Below are 14642 nucleotides of genomic sequence, written 5' to 3'. Positions count from 1 at the left end.
CAGAATCTGGTTTCCAGCATCTGCAGTCATTGTTTTTACCTTGCTTTCAGCCCAATGACTTCTTTACTGTGATGGATTTTACGTTGTAGAAAAAAAGTAGGGGTCAATGGTGGGAAGGTCAGATGGAGCAGAAGGGAAGGTCAGAGATAGGTCAGGGGGCAAAAACAGATTAAATATCAAAAGCAAGAGGTAATGGTTGCAACAAAGAAACAAAACATTTATAGCACAATAGGGTATTTGGAGAGACTCAAAAGGCACATGAACCCATTGCCAACAATATCCAAAGTTAAATAGAGAGGGAAAGGACCAAGAAGCAGCAGACCAAAATAAAAGGCGAAGAGACCCAACGATGAATCTGTGGGCAAGTGTCTCAGCAGTCCAGGACTATTTCACCATGTAGGCCTTGGTGATTAGGTACAAACCAATTCTGATGTGGACTAACCTCTTTGCAACCTGCAGCCTCTCTTTGTGACCGACAAAACTCAACAATATTGATGTTCCAGAGGAACATTGCTGCTGGCACAAATGGAGTTGAATAAAAAATTAGATTAGATTACTTACAGTGTGGAAACAGGCCCTTCGGCCCAACAAGTCCACACCGACCCACCAAAGCACAACCCACCCAGACCCCTACCCCTTTACCTAACACTACGGGCAATTTAGCATGGCCAATTTACCTAACCTGCACACCTTTGGACTGTGGGAGGAAACCAGAGCACCCGGAGGAAACTCACGCAGACACAGGGAGAACGTGCGAACTCCACACAGTCAGTCGCCTGAGTCGGGAATTGAACCCAGGTCTCTGGCGCTGTGAAGCAGCAGTGCTAACCACTGTGCCACCGTGCCACCCTAATGTGCAACAGAGAAATTACCAGAATGTTCTTTGAAAAGATTGAAAACAAATATTGAGGAAATAGATGGAAGAGTAATATTAAGCTATTATAGAGTTATTGAGGTGTATAGCATGGAAACAGACCCTTCGGTCCAACCTGTCCACGCCGACCAGATATCCTAAACCAATCTAGTCCCACCTGCCAGCACCCAACCCATATCCCTCCAAACCCTTCCTATTCATATACCCATCCAAATGCCTCTTAAATGCTGCAATTGTACCAGCCTCCACCACATCCTCCTGCAGCTCATTCCATACACATACCACCCTCTGTGTGAAATAGTTTCCCCTTAGGTCTCTTTTATATCTTTCTCCTCTCACCCTAAACCAATGCCCTCTAGTTCTGGACTCCCCCACCCCACGAAAAAGACTTTGTCTATTTATGCTATCCATGCCCCTCATAATTTTGTAAACCTCTATAAAATCACCCCTTAGCCTCCGATGATCCAGGGAAAACAGCCCCAGTCTGTTCAGCCTCTCCCTGTAGCTCAAATCCTCCAACCCTGGCAACATTCTTGAAAATCTTTTCTGAACCCTTTCAAGTTTCACAACGTCTTTCCGATAGGAAGGAGACCAGAATTGCATGCAATGTTCCAACGGTGGCCTAAACAATGTCCTGTACAGCCGCAACATGATTTAACTTTTTTGCTTTCCCTTCTTAAATTACCTTTCTATGGACCTCTTCCCATAATGATGTTTTATGCAAGGCTTGGAAGCAACAACAAACAACTTCAAGGCCAGAAAAAGACATAAGTTCATACAATGTTGCAGCCAGTGGACTAATTCAGCCCTTCAAGTCTGCTGTACCATCCAATGAGAACATGTCTGATCAGTCAATCCTCAAATCCACTTTATCCCATTCATTACCTTTGATTTCTTTCCTGATTAAAAATCTGTCTGTCTCAGTTTTGAATATACTTATATGTCCCAACATTTCAGCCCTTTACAGGAAAGAATCCCAAACAATCACTACACTCTGACAGAAGAAATTCTTCTTTATTTTTGTCTTAAATGGATGATCCCTTATTGTGGGATTATACCCATGGCTCATGACTCTCCCACAACATTTCTGTATCTACACTGTCATGACCCCTAAGAAACTTGGATGTTTTAAGAAGGACTCCTCTTATACTTCTAAACTCTAATGAGTACAGGCCCAACCTCCTTGACCTTTCCTCAGCAGATAGCTCATCCATCATACCACACCATTTCAATGTTATTAGGAGCAGTGCTTGGTGAGGTTTGGTGGTTTGTGAATATTGTGCTTATCAGGATGTGGAGAAATTGACTACTTTCTCATATTAGGCACTCCATGCTAACATTCCAAGATCAGGAACTGGAGTTTTCAGCTCATATGCCTTAGACCCGATCTCTAATTGATCTGTTTGTGGGACATTTTTCCATTCTGATACCCATGAGTAGCGAACCAGAGGAAAATGTATTCAGTCAGCCCTCCCATTTATCTCCCCACCCTGGAGGCTTCCTGCCTCTATTCCTGATGAAGGGCTTTTGCCCGAAACGTCGATTTTCCTGCTCCTCGGATGCTGCCTGACCTGCTGTGCTTTTCCAGCACCACTCTAATCTAAACTCTGGTTTCCAGCATCTGCAGTCCTCACTTTTGCCTAGTTGATTTTAACCTTACCGCGAATCCTCTTGCAAGGATGCCTACCTTGAAGAAGTTCTCCTCCTCACTCCACAAGAGTCTCAGTGAGTCTCTCTTTCACTGCAACCTCCAGGTCATCTCCTCCCCTCCCATTTATCTCTCCACCCTGGAGGCTTCCTGCCTCTATTCCTGATGAAAGGCTTTTGCCCGAAACGTCGATTCTCCTGCTCCTTGGATGCTGCCTGACCTGCTGTGCTTTTCCAGCACCACTCTGATCTAAACTGATTTCCAGCATCTGCAGTCCTCACTTTCGTCTATTCCTCCAGAGTTTAGTTTGCTGTTCCATCTCATTAGATCAGGTAGATTCCAGGGCTCAGGGTTGAAACATCCAATAAAAAACAAGCCAATGTTCAACCCAATACAAATTCACCAAGAATCCACTACAGTTTTCACATGGGCATAATGATAAAATCACATCAGATAAATCAATTTTTTGGTTGCACAGCAATATTTACACCATGTACTGAACCTTCAGATAAAATTATTCCCTCCTTACCCATGCCAATACCGATATTTTTAACAAAATCAATGCAAGTAAATGCTACACATTGATGGCTCTGGGAATTTCAATTCTGCTTATAAAGCAAATTGGCCCAACTTACTGGAGGTCTGCTTGCAGCTGAGAGATATTGTCATATAGGCTAAAGTCAGGACACACTACGGTGGCTTGACATTGATGGAAATTGCTTACCAAAGCCTGCAAACCTGATATTGTCAAAGCAGATCACATTACCAAAGCCATAAATTATTGAAAAACATTCAGTAGGAAACATTTGAATGAGAAAATGGATTACATTATTACATCAAGTTCTTCAGGAAACAACCTCTTTTCATTAAAGCACAGCCAAGTGTCCTGAAAATGACATGTTTAGTTTCCACTTTTTGGTGTGCACCTTATTAATAATCTAATATTCCACCCTTCAATCTTTAACTTGCATCATGTTAAATCATTTGCAGCTTTAAGAGATACCGGTTATGGCATAACATTATTACATTTCCAGCATCAAGGACAACAGAGGATCATACACTGAACATAGAAAATACAAAACATGAAATTTCCATTGTAGTTTTCACCCTTATTCTTATCATTGACTGTGTAGTACACTCTCCATCCTACATGTGAACAATGAGCTATGATAGTATCAGATTCACATACAGGATAAAGGAAATATCTAATACTTCAATAATTGGCACCTTCTGTCCATTACCAATAATTGTATCAACTGATACCTAGCAAGCATGTTTTATTTATTTATTAACAGGATATGGATGATATTGACTAGACAGACATTCATTAGCCATCTCTAATTGCCCATAGTGCAGTTAAGAGTCAACCACATTGCTATGGGTCTGGAGTCACATGTGGAACAGATCAGACAAGAGTGGAAGTTTCCCTCGTTAAAGGCTATTAATGAAGCAGATGGGTTTTTTTTTCAGACAATCTACAATGGTTTCATGGTCATCATTAAACTCATAACTCATGATAGCCCCATGTTGATACCACTAGCCCATATGATTTTCATGTTACTCTTTGTAAATTCACTGATTCAGCTTTTCACAAAGTTGGAAAGAACATCACTTGATTTTGTATTTGCCTTTCAAGCTTAAGCTAGTGGACACCTCTGACACAAAATGTTACATTACTTCAGCCCCAAAAGTTTTCACTATGATTATAAATATAGAATTTTTGAGGATTCAAATCTATCCAAAAGTACTGGCGTTCTCTAATCTTCAGTTCCAAACATTTAATTAATACAGGGTCCACTTTGGAGTCAAATTTATTAGCAAACCAATGGCCATAGTCAAGGAGCCACCTGAGCTCAGCAGAGCCGTAGATGCAGACGCTGCGGCGGTGAGTGCCTGTGCAGGGTGGGTATAGCGCCTCCTCCAGGTAGCTCCATTTCACCAGCCTAACCTTACTCTGCAGATCAGTCACTTCAGCCTCCGAGCGGGAGATCTCACCTGGCACCCCAGGAACCCGGACCATGCTTGCCCAGAAGTGCTCGTCTGGTGAGTATGTATCTGCGGACCAGGCAAGAAAATCTTTGGCCACCACACTGGAATTGATGTATTTGACAAAATCGTAACTCAAAACAAAATAGGCACTGCCAGTAAATACTTCAATATTATGGGGGGCGGGCTCCTTCTCAACATCAGTTTTGATGAGTATCTGTCCATCTTCGTTTGAATTATCTGAAAGCTTGTAACAGTACAAGAATCGCTCTTTTTTAGTATCGCTGGGTTTCATAGATTCCAACATGTTAGCTCCATTCAGTTTCTTCAACTCAGACACCAGTTCAAAATTGGACCTCAAAGGTAAATCTTGGCCACATAAGTTGATCACATACTTCCATTGGACAGACGACTCAAGAAGATCAGACAAACAATTAAGATCTGCTTGTAGTCTGGAAATGTGAGCATAATGTACCAATTCCAACTTTGATGCGATGAACACATTCGGAAAGCACTTAGCTAAGTTGTCCATGGCGGATTTGAATGAGTTTGAGGATTTCTGGTCATAATGAATGCAGTATACATTCTGAGGCATGTAAATCATTTTTAAGCTCCTTTCCACCATAATAGCATCTTTATGAACCACCATAGAAAATGCCAAAGGGTACTCCTTTTCCACTTCCGAGATGAGATTGTTTCGATATCCTCTTTGCAAAAGATATTGATCACAGTCAGATGTCATCAACTCAACATCTTCGTCTTCCAGGTCAATAATATTACCCTTGCGTATTTCTAATGTTTTACCCACTTCCACTGGACTACATTCATAGATGGCAGTGCAATTAATTTGAAGGTTTAGTTGCAAGTACTTGCTGTTCTTTCTATTGTGCACATACTGAGAGGTGCTCCAGAAAGGTTCGACCAACCATGTTTTCTGTGAACCTATGACCATTCCATGATTGTAGAGAAGTTTTAATAGGCAAGGCAGTGCAAAGGACAAAAGCAGTAAAATGATCTTCTTCAGCTTAAATTTCACAGTGGAACACTTGCAAAGCATTCTGCAAAATGTAAAAATACCATTGGCTGTCAGTACAAACAAATTTGGGCAACATTTAGAATACAAGACTTCATGCTTTAAGTTTAAATACAATCATCAAGTCATTCAGATCAACATTTTCTTGAATCCTTCAGTTAGTCTCACCATTCTTTCTCCTTATTCTTGAAAATCTTTGACCTTCAAGTAATTTTTCAATTTTGATTTAAAGGTCACAATTAAATTGACATTCATTCCCCCATTAGAGAGTACAGTCAATATCCGAGACCTTTGTTGAGTACAAAGGTTTTTCTTCTAGTCACCTCTAGTTCTTCTTTTCAAATCATCTTAACTGTGTGCTTTCAGCCCTTGACAATAATTTCACTTTATTCATTGTATCTAAAGCCTTTATGATCTTAAACACATCTATTAAATATCCTATTTGATGGTTCTAAGGAGAATAACCTCAGCTTCTCCAGTTAATACATTGATATATTGATTTTTTTTGTCACATGTACTTAAGTACATCGAAAAGCTTTGTTTGTCAGCAGTACAGACAGATCATAATGAGCAAGGGCATACAGATCATAGGGTGGAAAAAAAACTTGGACAGAGTAAGGTATACAAGTTATACTGCACAGGATGTGCGCTAGGCAGGATCAACATTAACAAGATCAGCATTATTTGAAGTTGGAGAGTCCACTCATCGGTCTAACCACAGCAGAGAAAAAGTTGTTCTTGAAACTGCTGGTGCATGTGATCAAACTTCTGTATCTTCTGTGGAACTGTAACCAGGGCTAGTAAATTTACGGAATGAGCAAAGCTCTTCAGTATCCTTGACAAAGCTTTCCCTAAAGTACGGTGCCCGGAATTACACTTAATACTCCATTTGGGAATGAACTAGTGCTTTACATAGGTTTAGCAATAACATCCTGACTTTGTACTTTCAGGGCTGATTTATTCAAGATGCCGGATCCCCTAGCCCCACCTCCTGATCGAAAGGTCCAGAGCAAGACTGCTGAGGGAACAACCTGGACACTTGGCATGGGTCTCCCAGAGTTAAATCCAAGTGGTGATGAGATGAGCATTAATCAGCCACTGTCAGTCAGGCTGCCCAAACACTGCTTTATCAACCAGGTAGGGAGGGAGGCAGTGGGTGCTTGCCTGCTGGGCCTTCAATTCATCTGCAGGGGGTAACATTACATCTGGTCCACTGCATCTATCAAGATCAGGATCCCAAGTGTTTTTATTATTTGTTTTTAGTGTAATTATTTATTTGTTAAACTCTTCAGCCACGTTCAAAGATTTCTGCTTGAACAAATCCAAATCTCTGTCTTTTTGGAGCTCCTTTATATCTATAGGAGTTGGGAGGTCATGTTGCAGCTGTACAGGGCATTAGTTCGGACACTTTTGGAATATTGTGTGTAATTCTGGTCACCCTCCTATAGGAAGGATGTTGTTAAACTTGAAACGGTTCAGAAAAGAATTACAAGGACATTGCCAGAGTTGGAAGTTATGAGCTATAAGGAGAGGCTGAGTAGACTGGGGCTATTTTCCCTGGAGCATCAGAGGCTGAGGGGGTGACCTTATAGAGGTTTATAAAATCATGAGGGGCATGGATAGGATAAATAGACAAAGTCTCTTCCCTGGGTTGGGCGTCCAGAACTAGAGAGGATAGGTTTAGGATGAGAGGGGAAAGATTTAAAGGGACCTAAGGGGCAACGTTTCCATGCAAAGGGTGGTACATTAATGGAATGAGCTGCCAGAGGAACCGGTGGAGGCTGGTACAATTACAACATCTAAAAGACATCTGGATGGGTATATGAATAGGAAGGATTTAGAGGGATATGGGCCAAGTGTTAGCAAATGGGACCAGATTAGGTTAGGATATCTGGTCAGCATGGATGAGTTGGACTGAAGGGTCTGTTTCCATGCTGTATATTTCTATGACTCTGTGACTCCAGTTATCTCTTCCTATATTGAAGGCAGGTATGTGTGAAATGGGATACTGAGCCTGCACTTAATGGTACATTCTCTTTGGAGCCAGCCTCTTATTTGGTAACTTCTCTGTTTACTAGGCAGGCAGCCTGGACAAGAGAGGAGTGCTACTGTTGCAGGTCAGGAACCAAAAATAAACTCCTACTACAGTAGTCCCACTGTCCCACATTAGGCCAGTGAGCCCTGATGTTATGACATTGCAAATGATCGTCCAAGTACTTTTGTAAGGTTGTAAGGTTACCTGCCTTAACTACCCGCCCAGACAGTGCATTCCAGACCACCACCTTTGGGTGAAAAAGGTTTTCTTCAAATCCTCTCTAAACTCATTCCTTTCACTCTAAAATTATGCACCCTTGTTATTAATCCTTCAACAAAAGGAAACAATTGCTTTCTATTCACCCTCGTCATGCCCTTCAAAATTTTATATACCTCAGTCAGGTCCCCCCTCAATCTCCACTTACTCCAAAGAAAAGCTTGAGCTTATTCAACTAAAATGCTCCATCCCAAACAACATATTGGTTTATATCCTCTGCACCCCCTCCAGTGCAATCATGTCCTTCCTATAGTGTGATGACTAGAACTGCACAGAGTACTCCAGCTGTGGTTAAACCAAAGTCTGTAGAGCTCCAACATAACATCCCTGTTCTTACAATGTATGCTATTACTGATAAAGGCAAGTGCTCTGTATGCCTTCCTAACTACCCTATTAACCTGACCTGCCACCTTCAGGGATCTGTGGACAAGAACTCCAAGATTAGATTAGATTAGATTTCCTACAGTGTGGAAACAGGCCCTTCAGCCCAACAAGTTCACACTGACCCTCTGAAGAGCAACCCACCCAGTCCCATTCCTCTACGTTTACCCCTGACTAATGCACCTCGTACTACGGGCAATTTAGCATGGCCAATTCACCTAACTTGCACATCTATGGAATGTGGGAAGAAAACGGAGCACTCGGAGGAAACCCATGCTGATAAGAGGAAAATGTGCAAATTCCACACAGACAGTTATCCGGGGTGGGAATTGAACCCGGGTCCCTGGTGCTGTGAGGCAGCAGTGTTAACCACACCCTTCTGTTCCTCTGAGCTTACTACCATCCTACCATTCATTGAGTTCTCCCTTGTCTCATTCCATCTTTCAAAGTGTAATAGATCACATTTATAAGGATTAAATTCCATCTACCACTGATCTGACCATCTGGCCAATCCATTTATCTCCTCCTGCAATCTAACACCTTCCTCTCACTGTCAACTATCCAATTACTCTTTGAATCATCCACAAAGATACTTACCATCACTCCCACATTCTTCTCAATATCATTTATGAATATCAAGCAAGATAATGAACCCAACAGTGATTCCGGTGGTACACCATTGGACACCAGTCTTACCAACAGCATTCTATCACTCCACTCTGTCTCCTGCCATAAGGCCAATTTTGGATCCAACTTACCAAGTTACCCTGAATCCCATATGCTTTGACCTTCTTTATCAGTCTCCCATGTGGGACCAAATGTCTTACTGAAATCCATATTAAATGACATCAACTGCACTACTTTTTACACAGAGGATGTTAACATGCAGCTGGGGAGGTGACAGAAGCAGATAGTGATGCTTCAGAGGCATTTAGATGGACACATGAACAAGCAAAAAATAGAGGAATATGGACCATGGACAGGGAAACAGGATTAGTTTAGAATGGCATCATGGTGGGCACAGACATGGTGTTCCATCTTCTATGTACCCCGATTTGTTAGATATTACCTCCCTCTGACAAAGCTATGTTTACTATCCTTGTTCAAACCTTGCCTCTCAAACTGGAGATTAATTTTCTCTTTCATTATTTTCTCCAATAATTACCCTGTATTGATATTAGATTCACTGGTCCATAGTCTCTTGGTTTATTGCTATCCTCCTGCTTTTAAAGTGGAACGACATTTGCTTTCCTCCAGTTTTCTGGCACCTCTCCTGTGGCCACAGACAATGTGAAGATTTGGGTCAGGTCCCCTATAATTTCCTCCTTCATTTCCCAAAGCAGCCTGGGATACATCTCATCCGAATCTGGGGATTTGTCCAGTTTTAAATTTGCCAAGATCTCCAATATCTTCTCCTTTCTTTTTATATCAATCTGCTCAAGAACTTCACAGTCCATCTTCTTGAATTCTAGTGTTGTGGTCACTGTTACTAAGATGCTCCACCACTGTCACCTCAAACACCAGTCTGCCTTCATTCTCCAGAATGAGGTCCAGCACTGCACTGTTCCATGTTCGACCATTGGCATGTTAACATAAAAAGTTCTCTTGAATACATTTCAAGAAATCTGCTCCTTTTAAACCCATTACACTATAATTATCCCAACTGATATTGGGGTATCGGAAGCCCCTAATATAATGATCCTATTAATACTTTTACATGCCTTTGTGAATTGTCTACATTTCTGCTCCTCTATTTCTTACTGACTCTTTGGGGGTCTATCATTCACTCCTAACAATGTGACTGACCCCTTTTTTAATTCCTAAATTCTACCCACAAAGCCTCATTGACAATCTGTCCTCAATATCATCCCTCATTACTGCAGTAACTGACTCCCTAACTAATAACATAACAACACTTCCACATTTATACCCTTCCCTGTCCTTCCTGAAGATCCCAGAGCCTGGATTGGCCAGTTCTGTCCCTTCCTCAATCACGTCTCTGTGAAGGCAACAACAACATCACAGTTCCACGAGTCTAACCACACCCTCAACTCATCTGTCTTACTTATCATACTCTTGCCTTTAAAGTATAGGCCATCTAGCCTTGCCTCGCTCTCGTGACACAACATAGAAAAGGAACCAAGGCAGAGAGAGTTCCGCTAAATTCTGCTAAGTTGCTATTGAACTAACCCACTGTGACCCCTGGCCCTGCTGAACAGCACAAGCAAACCCACCTGCAAGGCTGTTAGTCCCATTCTGGTTCAGACCATCCCACTTTCATCCTCCCCAGAAACTGACCCAGTGATCCCAGAATCTAAAACACTCCTTCCTGCACCAACTCTTGAGCTATGTGTTTAGCTGCCCTGTTTTCCTATTTCTGTAATCACTAGCCTGTAGCATTGGGAGTAATCCTGAGATTACAACCTTGGAGGTCTTGCTTCTTAATCTACTTCCTGGCTCCCTGAACTCTTGATGTAAAGCCTCATCCCTCGTTCTACCTACATCATTGACACCAAATGTGTACAACAACCTCTGTCTTATTACCCTTCAGGAAGCCCTGTAGCCATTCAGTGAAATCCCTATTTCCAGGCTACTATGGGATTTGAATGCACTTCCTCAGATCATTAGCCTGCACCACTTGATCACTAATCCAGGGACAACACTACGTCACCATCTCCCATCACCACCAAGATGTGACTAGTGGAGACATTCAGTGATGGTAACACCTTTGAATTAAGTTGGGGTATTGTTGGCCTCAGTTCTTACAAACGATGTGACGGTGGGGATGATCACTTCGGGAGCATATATGCTATTTCCCAACATCAACTCAAATCTGGATGTGTCCAGGTCTTGCCAAATGCGGACATAAATAGCTTCAATATCGGAGACATTGCAAATGGTGCTAAACGTGGCAATCATCAGCAAACATCCCAATTCTGACCGAATGATAGAGGGAAAACCATGGATGAAGCATGTTAAGGTGTTTAGACTTAGGTCTCCGCCCTGAGAAATCCCTGCAGAGATGTCCTGGAGCTGAGCTGACTGACCTCCAATGACCACAGCCACCGTCCCATATGTTTTATATCTGCATGTATTCAGCCAATGGACAGTGCTCCCAAACCAAACCCCACTGATGTCAGGAGGGCGCGTCACATACTCCCATCACCTCTATAATTCAGCTCGTGTGTCGTTGTTTTTAAAAATAGATTTAACTATTTTTCATGTATCAAATTACAGATTTTTAACGGATGAAAAGCGAGATAAAGTGTTCTTTTTTGAAGAGATTTCGAACAAACTAAAAGAGAGTCAGTTTCCAGCAATTTACTTCATCTGAAAGAAGGGCTGGGCCAGAATTCAAAGATTAAGGGGTCACTGGAACCGAAATGTTAGCCCTGATCTCTCTGCCTGGCTGGTGGCGGTCCTGCTGAGTTCCTTAAGGGCTGGTTCAACCGACTCTTTCCGGAAAAGATTGTGTCACGAGTAGTGAGGAAGCTGATGGGAAGCAGGGCTCAACTCCTGTGCCATGTGTTCCTCTGGCGAAACTTCAAGCCGAGGCGAGATTGCGGAAGTAGGTGCCTTGAAATAAAAAAATGAAACCTGAAACGCTCAATCCTTGATGGGGAGAACCCTTTCAGATTCCTCTCGGCCGGTGACTGCACTCCCATTTCCCAAAAAAAAACCCGAAGAGCTCGCTTTGAAATTCCAAGAAAAGTAGAAATGGACTCAGTTGAGCATTTTGTGGAGTGAGGGAGGAGGTGAAGGGCTCACTGTGATCTCCAGTATTTTTTCTCTTTTCAGTACAGATTGCAGCAACTGCAGTAATGTGTTCCTACTCTGCCAAGCCAACGGATCACACAGTTGGCCGCTACTTGAACCAGTTACGGGTCACCACTGACACGTCCCACCCACCAACAGGCGAATATCAACTCCAGCTGGGGAAACAGGCCAAAACCGAATAACTGACTAACTCCACCGAGCAAGTCCACACACGGGGCTAGACCCAAGTGCACAAGGTGGGGAGTTCACATGGGGGAGACTGGCTCGCCTCCTTTATCCTGGAATGGCTCTGACTTCAAGACCAAGAAAGGTCCCAGTCTCCACCATGGCCCACCCCACGAGCTGTCAGTGAGACCCCTGTCCTCCATAGGACCTACCCCCTCCAGCTTACCTCTGTCTGTCTGCCAGCCTGTGTTTCTATCTCTCTCTCACACACACCCCCCCACATCCAAGCAGAGTCACTTGCGAAAGTATAGTGGCGCTGGACTCTTTGGGAATGTTCCGAGGGAACTCTGCAGCAGCTCCGTTCGCCGCCAGCTCCTTCATGGAGCTGCCGCTTTCGGCTTCCCGGCCCCGGGACTGGCAGGGGGGGAGCGGCGCTAAAGCTTTCCGTCAGCCAGCCAGGCTGCTGTCATTCGCTTCGGAGCATCGACTCGGACTGCAGCTCTCCGCTGTTTCCCCGCGTCCTGTCCAATCTACTGGGTCTTGTGGAGCACTGTACGGCACGCCATAGATTTGATCACAACAGAGACACACCCACCAGCCATCTCCCAAACCGGGAAAACACTGGTTTCCCTCTATCTGCAACCCCCCCTCCTTATTCAACTCATGGTTACAAAGTGGTGAGTGTTCACGTTCCCTGTGCAGGAGGTGCCGGTGTTGGACTGGAATGGACAAAGTTGCTCTGAAAGGTAGTACAATCCTTTCAAATACACCCATTTGAACTATAACCTAATGTTGGGTGATTTTTAACGCTGTAAAGGATATAGACACAACGTTGGAAGTGATGACTTTTGCTCACTTGTCATTTACTTAACTCAGTTCCATAATCGCTCCAGTGTAAAGCTTTTTAAAAAGTTTTACTAAACAAGAAGACGCTATAGACAAGCTGTTTGGAAAAGCATTAGGAAACGGGGCACGAACAAACGCCTCTTAGAATAAAAGCAAATTACTGCGGATGCTGGAATCTGAAACCAAAATAGAAAATGCTGGAAAATCTCAGCAGGTCTGGCGGCATTTGTAAGGAGAGAAAAGAGCTGACGTTTCGAGACTAACGGACCCTTTATCAAAGCTCAACACATTTTAGAAAATCGCTCCCAATGAGAGACACTCGGGTGGGTTTTCTGAAGGAGCTGCAGGAATTTCCTCAGTCCAATTTGTTGTTCAAACTATCACCCTGAGGAAGAGATAAGCTAAACACTTGGAGAAAACAAAACCCACACTTGACTCGAAATGTTAACTCCGTTTTTCTCTCTGCACAAATGCTGCCAGACCTGCCGAGTTTCTCCAGGACTTTGTATTTCAGTCTTCTAGCAATATTTTGCTTCTTCTGGAATCATGGTGTTGAGGCGGGTAAGTTCTACGTTCCTTGGATCAGTATCGGAGCCTAATTCTAATCGATGGCAATAGGCTGGAATCAGAGGCTCTCTGGAATTGATTAAATTGGACTAAACTTTGGGGGGGACACTGTTTCAGCTGCAGGGTCAAAGTCATGTCAGACATTTGCGCTATAGGAATAGACTGAAGTTTCTTGTTAAAGTAGCCTTTGGCTAATCCATATCAGCATGTCAGAACTCCAATCTACTGTGAACATTCATTTCAAATCTACATTTTGCTGATAGTGTCGCAATATTTGAGGATGGGGGTGTGATCCACTTAATGGATATCAGTGCAGGGAAATAGCCAAAACATAACGCCACCATCACTCTCAGATAATGTGCAAGGCGGTTAGTTATAATGCAAAGCTCGTTTTATTCAACTCCAGCAGCACAGCTTAACCTGAACCTCAGAGAAAAAAAATCTTCTACAGCACAAATCTCTCAGTTAAGAGTCCCAGAGCAGTCAGTCATGTGGCCTTTCTGTGAGATTCCCAGTTGAGTGCCAAATTAGCAGCAATTTAAGCCTTTGGGCAGACATCCACTGAGAATAATGGGGTGATCATTCAGGCTGATTCAAATTCTAGGATATTGATGCCAGCAGAAAGAAAGAATATTCATCTCATCAGCCAAGGTTGGAACCAGAGAGAAAAGGATATTCATCTTTAGTTGTAGCTGCTTCACAACTTCCAGATTGAAGTTACAGTTCTGTCCATTGAAGAGTGAATCAGTTGTTTTCAATAATGGCCCAGGTTTTGCATTCTTCTGCAAAGGAAAGATGCACTCAACATTCACTGTGCTGAGGATTGGCCACAGGTCTTTCATAAATTCCCCACAAATCCACCAACTCTCACAGTTACCTGGACTATACATCCTCACACTCTACTTCCTGTGAAGACTCTATTCCATTCTGCCAGTTCCTTCATCTCTGTCACCTCTATTCCGATGATGCTGAATTCAACAAGAGAGCCTCCGAAATGGCCACCTTCTTCCTCAACTAAGGATTCTCCAGCACCGTGGATGACAGAGCCCTCAGC

General features: G+C 43.0%; 1 protein-coding gene across 2 annotated transcripts; it reads right to left on the bottom strand.

Annotated features, from left to right (window-relative positions):
• Nucleotides 1-647: 647 nt before the first annotated feature.
• Nucleotides 648-12900, bottom strand: gcnt4a (glucosaminyl (N-acetyl) transferase 4a). 2 transcript variants are annotated; one of them, XM_060835959.1, is made up of 2 exons: nucleotides 12402-12900; nucleotides 648-5566 (listed from the first exon to the last, which is right to left on the bottom strand). In XM_060835959.1, exon 2 carries the CDS (start codon nucleotides 5563-5565, stop codon nucleotides 4201-4203), a length of 1365 nt encoding a protein of 454 aa, XP_060691942.1. In that variant the 5' UTR covers nucleotide 5566; nucleotides 12402-12900; the 3' UTR covers nucleotides 648-4200. The 2 variants fall into 2 exon arrangements, with proteins under 2 accessions (XP_060691942.1, XP_060691932.1); XM_060835949.1 differs by lacking the exon at nucleotides 12402-12900 and adding an exon at nucleotides 9399-9501.
• Nucleotides 12901-14642: the final 1742 nt, after the last annotated feature.

Source organism: Hemiscyllium ocellatum, chromosome 2 (genome assembly GCF_020745735.1).
Source record: "Hemiscyllium ocellatum isolate sHemOce1 chromosome 2, sHemOce1.pat.X.cur, whole genome shotgun sequence".
NCBI classification, from domain to species: Eukaryota; Metazoa; Chordata; class Chondrichthyes; order Orectolobiformes; family Hemiscylliidae; genus Hemiscyllium; species Hemiscyllium ocellatum.
Note: the sequence above shows the minus strand (reverse complement) of the source record. Positions and strands in the feature narration are given on the sequence as shown.